This window comes from Lactuca serriola, chromosome 9, assembly GCF_051521515.1.
Source record: "Lactuca serriola cultivar US96UC23 chromosome 9, Lser_US96UC23_V15, whole genome shotgun sequence".
In the NCBI taxonomy this organism is placed as follows: Eukaryota; Viridiplantae; Streptophyta; class Magnoliopsida; order Asterales; family Asteraceae; genus Lactuca; species Lactuca serriola.
Window position 1 is genome coordinate 207993626 of NC_136416.1, and position 7177 is coordinate 208000802.

At 34.5% G+C, this 7177-nt stretch overlaps 1 protein-coding gene and 1 non-coding gene across 2 annotated transcripts; both read right to left on the reverse strand.

Moving 5' to 3' along the window:
• Window positions 1-2555: 2555 nt before the first annotated feature.
• LOC145073263 (pentatricopeptide repeat-containing protein At5g09450, mitochondrial-like) lies at window positions 2556-4423 on the reverse strand. The gene is made up of 3 exons (XM_079019817.1): window positions 4237-4423; window positions 3844-4156; window positions 2556-3570 (listed from the first exon to the last, which is right to left on the reverse strand). Exons 1-3 carry the CDS (start codon window positions 4272-4274, stop codon window positions 2686-2688), a joined length of 1236 nt encoding a protein of 411 aa, XP_078875943.1. The 5' UTR covers window positions 4275-4423; the 3' UTR covers window positions 2556-2685.
• A 63-nt stretch (window positions 4424-4486) lies between these two features.
• Window positions 4487-4570, reverse strand: TRNAL-CAA (transfer RNA leucine (anticodon CAA)). The gene has a single exon. It is a non-coding gene; the product is annotated as a tRNA-Leu (tRNA).
• Window positions 4571-7177: the final 2607 nt, after the last annotated feature.

Consider the following 7177-nt stretch of genomic DNA (forward strand, 5'->3'; position numbering starts at 1 on the left):
AAATGCTTCATATCCAAATGCTACTTCATATAGCGTTTAACAAAACAATACAAGCTATAAGCTACCCACTACACGCTACCAGTTAATTTTGCCGAACACGCTCATAATGTTTACTTCGAACCTTTTTTCTCTTCTATGTCATGTTAGACCTCATACGATTTAACATTTAAATGTTTTCCAATGTTAATATTTTACCATTTTATGACCTTTATCTACAAATGACATTTTAAACTCTTATAAATCATTTTGAAATTAGTTAATTCAATTGGCATGTGGTGTTTCATATTCCCATCTTGATATTTACACCTACAGTAAACATAATAATAATAACAAAATTTAGGACAAAACTGCAAATTTAATCCTTGTGGTTTGCAAAAAAAACTTTGGATAGGGTCCAAAAAGTTTTCGACTTGAATGAAAGATCCAAAATCAAGGTTTTTCTGTGTTTCTAGTCCAAAAAAACTTGAAATGACGGTTATACCCTTTTACTTTCTTTTTTATTTTGTTTTTCTTTTTTTTAAATACTATTTTAATTTAAAAAAGAAAATAAAATAACTCTCTCTCTCTCTCTCTCTCACACACACACACACACACCAAACACAAACCCAATTAAACAATAACCAATATTCCCCTTCTTTCATAAAGAATCTGATAATCGAAAACACACAAAAAAGAAATTCATGATTTCTACATCTAGTTCAAATAAGAAATCCTTCGGTGCTCAATCGAACTATCCTCATTTTCCAAGTATCGATTTTTGTGTTGATTGCAAGGCGAGGAAGGGGCGCTTAGGTTTAAAGTTGCTAAGAAAATTTCAACCAAAGATCGATATACAAAGGTTGATGACTGTGGCAGGATTCGATGTCATATCAGTGACGCCGGAGGAGAAGGATCATCGAAGACGGTGCTGCAAACCCTAGCAACATCCGACGAAGAAAGAGAGACCACCGAAAATCGAGCCACAGAGATGGTGGTTGCCGCCACCGGCCACCACTAATCGAAAATCACCACCAGCAACACATTAGTAATGGGTGGTAATGAGAGAAATTCTGATTTTATACTCCTTCGATTTTTGTGATGCTTCGCTCCAGATTTGTTTTGATAATGCTTTGAACGAGATTGGATTCTATATGCTTTAATCTTGTTCCATTCATGTATACGTATCCTTGTCTCGTGACCCCCTAAAAAGATGAACAATTTCCAGAACCATATTCAAATTCTAGATTTATGGATCTAGAGGGGACGATAAAGTTCGTCGGACTCACCACCATCATCCTCTAAAACTGTGTTCATATTTTATCCTCACAAGAAAACCAGAGCATGTTTGTTTGATTTCGTCTCCTCCGTCTTGTGATTTTCAAAAATTGATTATCCCATAGCACCTTTCACCCACCATCCCCTTGCCCTCCTACATATCCCTTCTCGGCCAGAAACCGTTCACCAACACTCATTGATACTTGTCACCGGGAATGGGGTTGAGAAGGAGATGTAGGTACAGATCAATAGTTGAAAACCAAAGAAGAAATTGAAGGTTCTGACTCTGAACTCATTTGATCCTATTTGTTTAATGTATTTCCTATGGTGATTCGATTTGGTTAATGTATTTCCAATTTGTGGCAAGATTTTGTTTGATTTTCAGACCCACACACTAAATATTTAAGGAGAATTTGGAGTTAACCTTTTGGCTGGGAGGTGGAAGGAGAAACACACACACACACACACACACACACACAGAGAGAGAGAGAGAGAGAGAGAGAGAGAGAGAGAGAGAGAGAGAGAAAGAGAGAGAGAGAGAGAGTTAATTTATTTTCTTTTTTAAATTAAAATGGTATTTAAAAAGTGAAAAAAATAATAAAAAAGAAAGTCAAAGGGTATAACCATCATTTCAAGTTTTTTTGGACTAAAAACACAGAAAAACTTTGATTTTGGACCTTCCATGCAAGTCGAAAACTTTTTGGACCCTATCCAAAGTTTTTTGCAAACCACAAGGACTAAATTTGCAGTTTTGTCCAAAATTTAGATTAAATGACATAAAAGGTCCTTATCATTGTCAAAAGTTTGCACTCCCGGTCCGAGTTTTTTTAAACATTTTTGTACATAACTTCAGAGTTTCTCACTATTTTAGTTCTGATGACATTTCTATCATTTTCTGGTTTTTTATACGTAATCATTATTTTTTTTTTCTAAAATATCGTAATTTTAACTGAAATGGACAAGTTTGTTGTCATTTTCTCAACAACTTTTTCAACATCATTTATCCAAATAAAATCTTTATCCAAACAGTGCCTAAATTCAACAAACAAAACTATCATAACATGACACCGAAACTAGCTTAAGTCTACCAAAGTTGTTGTCATAAAATCCACCTGTAATAGTTTGACTATTTTACCCTTACAATCCAAAAAAAAAACAAATTTCACAATATTCACCGATTTTAACAACATTTATCAATTTTGGAGTTGGGAGGAAAAAAATATGATAAATAGGTAAATGGGTAATGTCTTAACACATTAAGCTAGATATTTGGCTTAACTCATTAAGTCATTATGTCCAAATTAAGTAAAAGAAATAATTCATATTAAACATTTAAATGTTTAACCCATTAACTCAAAAGGAAACAAAATCCCTAACTTAAATAAAGGATTTAAGGAGTTTAGAAAGCATTCACCTGAAATTAGCTCAAATTCATTCAGATAGCAATTTATGAAAAGTTTCTGCCTTTTCAATCAACCCAACTTCCTTAAACCCTTTAAAAACCCTCTCACATACAGACACATCAAATTCTGTTGTAGCAGATGTCTTCCATTGATGAATAACTTCTCCCACCTCCTTCAAACATCCTAACATCAAATATGCAGAAAGCATACAACCATAATTTCTACCAATCATTTTCTGATTTGTCATTCTCAAAGACCTCCATATTTGATCAAGTGTATCCTTATTCCCCAAAGCACAATGCAACACAATAAGAAAATCATAAGTTATCCATTCCCTTTGTGTAATAATCTTATTCCTCTTCTCACTTTCCACCACAGAGTTAGAATCTGAATTCACAAGATGCCCAGATGAAAGATAAATCTTCACAAGATTCACATATCTTACCCAAATCTCACTCTTTCCATCCTCATGGGAACTACTCATTTCATCAAGAATGTTTCTAACTTCATCAATCTTTAAACAAGAAGCACATGAACTTATCCAGAGATTGTAAGTGTATATATCGGGTGACACGTTCTGGGTTTTGAGTTCTTTGATGATGGAAAAGACCTTTTCGACCTCCCCTACTGACATGTATAGTGTCATTAGTTCGTTGTATGTTATGGGAGTTAGTTTTAGTCCGGATTCTTTCATCTTTTCATAGAGTTCTTCTGCTTTTGTGGTTTGTTTTGATGCAGCATATGAATGGAGAAGAGCAGTATAGGATTCTGTTGTTTTGGCATTTGGAGGTAAACCTTCAAAATAGCGTTCAGCAGCATCTATGCTAAACACTTTGGTCATTAAGTCGATGCGGATTGCATAGTCTGAATCAGATAATTCATACTCGCTGTGGGAAACCATCCATTCTGACAACTGCAATGCACATATTCTTGCTCGTTATGTTATAATATCTTGTTGATCAACAGGAACATAAGCATCATTGATCCAAATGGATAGTTATATAACTAGTAGCATTTCATATCCAGATTTGATAATGGAGAATATAGCTTGTTCAAGAGAATAAGCATCATTGGTCCAAATTTAGGGTTTCAGGAAACTCTGTTCTGAAACTAGGTATATATTACTTCTCTCATGAAGTTCAATCGCGCTAACAATAGAATTAGAGAAGAAATTTAGATATCTAACCTCAAGAGCATGCTTGTAACGATGAGATTTACGAAGTTCTTTTGATATATGACGGAGATCGTAGCTTGTAATTCGATGGCCTTCGTTGATCCATTTCTCAATAACATTGGTTGCGCTACGTTTCGGGAGTCTCAGCCGTAAAATTCTGCTCTTCAGATCATCAACGCCACCTGAACCGCAGTCGGATTCATCTTCGGCTGCCGAAATCGGTGATTCGTCGTATACGATTTCCAATTTGGAAGCCGTTGAAGACAAAGGCGAAGAAGACAAGAACCTCAGTGAACCATTAGTCCTCATTTGTCTGCTGTAATTCCTAGGGTTCAGAAATTCAAAGCTTTAAGATTTGCAGGGAGCCAGAACTCAAAAGGAGGTAAAGTGTATGAGTTAGCTTACCGGATGAGTCCAACAAAGATTGAACGAGCTGCCGCCATGTTTAAACACTGATTCACCAACAGATCTTCGTCCTCTGTTGATAATGCTTACAAACAGAACAAAATCAACTGTGGAATGAAAAGTGAATCAGCAAAAAAGCAAATATTTCTAAGTTCTAACACCGATTCGCGTTCAGATTCCTCGATCTTCGCTGAAAACGCCCAAAAACGAAATCAGAGAGACAAATGATTTAACCAAAAAAAAAAAAAAATGTCAGAAGTGGGATTTGAACCCACGCCCTCTTTCGAAGACCAGAACTTGAGTCTGGCGCCTTAGACCACTCGGCCATCCTGACAACTTGTTTGTGAATCGTTTTAAAAATATATATATAACTAGTTTATTTAACTTATTAGTTTATTATAGCTTCGTATTACATTGTTAGTAGCTTATGTTACCATTTTCTAAGTGAATTATATTACCTTGTTTTAGACTCAATAAATGTGTTAGGAAGTTGTGAGACAAAGAAACTATATCACTATATATGCAAGGAGGTGTGTATAAGTTGATTTTAAGCATTTATTTGAACATTATGTACACACTACAGTTGATAGAAATAAAACATGTATCCATGATATTAAATGGTGTATGGAATCTTCATAAAAATGAACATTGTGTAGTGCATTATATATGCAACTTTTGTAAAACGATTTGTGTTCATCATATAAAACACACTAAGTTTTTGCTAACCCTTAAAACATAAAACCTTGTTCAACGTTATGGAACATGCATTGCACAAAGAAATCTAAATAGTTCTTTCAATCCTTAAAAGTGTGAAACCATGTACAACACGTATAACTCAATGGATGAGTGATAGTAATGTCATTGATGCTTGCGTATTGAAACCTAATTTTGTAAAAATACTTTTTTTTGTTTTGTTTAAAAAAAGCATTAACACCATGACATGCATAACATTACTAAAGATTTGGATTTATCGATAATTATTCTTGTTTAAAAACATATTGTGTACAGCATACCTTATAAAGCCTTTTAAAGAACCAAAGCTAGTGGCTAGTATATATTCTTTTGGTTTAACGTAAAGCTTTTTAGTTATCTTTGTATCTAAGGGTACAACCAATCAACCATCACACGATTCTGTTATAACTTTTAACAATGCTATGTAGTTAAGCATTATCTTATTTTTTGTTGTATTATATTTTCTTAAAAATGTCAAGTTAAAGGTAAGGTTTTCTTATTTTGATGCCTTTTTATATTATTGAGCTTGTTATGTATAGTTGGAAATCGGGTGTTAGGAGATAATATGAGCTAAGGTGAGCATAATGTCGGTACCCGGCTAAATTGCTAGGAATCGGCGAATCTTGAAAGGATGAAGTGCTCACAAAAGGTTTTTTTTTTCTTTGGAACCGGTTCTAGAAACCTTTGGAACTGAGAATTGAGTAGGAGTTGCAGTTTTGTTAATTTTTTCAAATTTAAAAGAAAAAAGGTAAAATGCATTATTTGGATACTAAACCGGACTCATCATGTGATAGGTAGATTGTGGCTAACACAATGTTTTGAATTTTGAATGTACCAATGTTTAAACTCTAAATTTCAATTATAAAATTATGTGCCTCAGACGTTAGGTACTTAGGTTCCATCTTGTGCCTTGGTTTTCTAAAATGTAGTTGTTAGAAAATTTAAAACTATTAACCAACCACTAGTCCATCAAAAAGTATGAACCGAAAACATTCCACCATTATAAATGATAAACACTAATCATATTAAAGGACAAAAACCAAGTAACTAACCAAAAAAATTTGATTGCTATAAACAGTATCTAATCGTCCAATCCAGAAAACTGATCCATCCAAAACATGAAAAAGCCAAGATTCATGCAATGTATAAAATTAATTAATTGCTAATTAGTTGCGCTACATTTCAATATTTTTTTTTTGAACGACACATATATTATTAAAAAACTAGTAAGAAGTTAGAAAAGACTCGTTACAAAAGAATAAACGCTAAAATAGGATTGTGAAGGCAGATACTTTAACCAATCTTAGCTTTAACCAGTTAACCAATGTTGGATAGACCCAACAATTCAATACACAACACGACACTACAAAACACGGCACATGTTTTTTGTATATGGGTTTTGAAAATTCATGTTTTGTGTCTATTTTTGTGGACGCATATTTCAAATTCGTATTTCCTTCCTTACACGGACCATACACGAATTTACTAATTTAAACATGTATAAAATCTGATAAAAGTCATGTGACATGCAACACGTATCAGACACTGATAATACACAAATTAATATCTTTTGACATGTTAGTTTTTGCTTCATATGCAGTAGTTTAAGGTAAATTCTTTTGTAATTGTGTTAAATTCATGTAATATGGTTAAAAACATGTTGTGTTTGTGTCATGCCATGTCTTATACAGATTAATTTTGTGGATGCGTTCGTGTTTGATATACATACACGACATGTAAGTTTGTGTCTGACCCGTGACATGATACAATGACACGAACATTCAATGCGAAAATCATGTGTGTGTGTGATGCGCTGCTACGCTGCCGACTCCTTCCCCTTGGATGAAGAGGTACCTGAAACCAAAACTGAAACTGTAAGCACAAAGCTTAGTGAGTTCCCCCATCATACCACATACTATACAATCATACATGTTGATGGGAAATTTTGGGGTGCCCGACCTACCCATGTCAAGCCATTCTGGGGTGCTGACTACCTGTGTCAAGCCATTCTGGGGTGCTGACTACCCATGTCAGGCCATTCTAGGGTACCTGCCTACCCTCCGGTCTATCTTACTCGGTCACAGGGACTATTTCACCCATACTACTATCATATAATAACATATCATAAACATGTTGTTAGACATATCTGGAGTGTCCGACCTACCCTTCGGTCCTAACAACCGATCGGGGGACTAATCCCCTCCTCCTA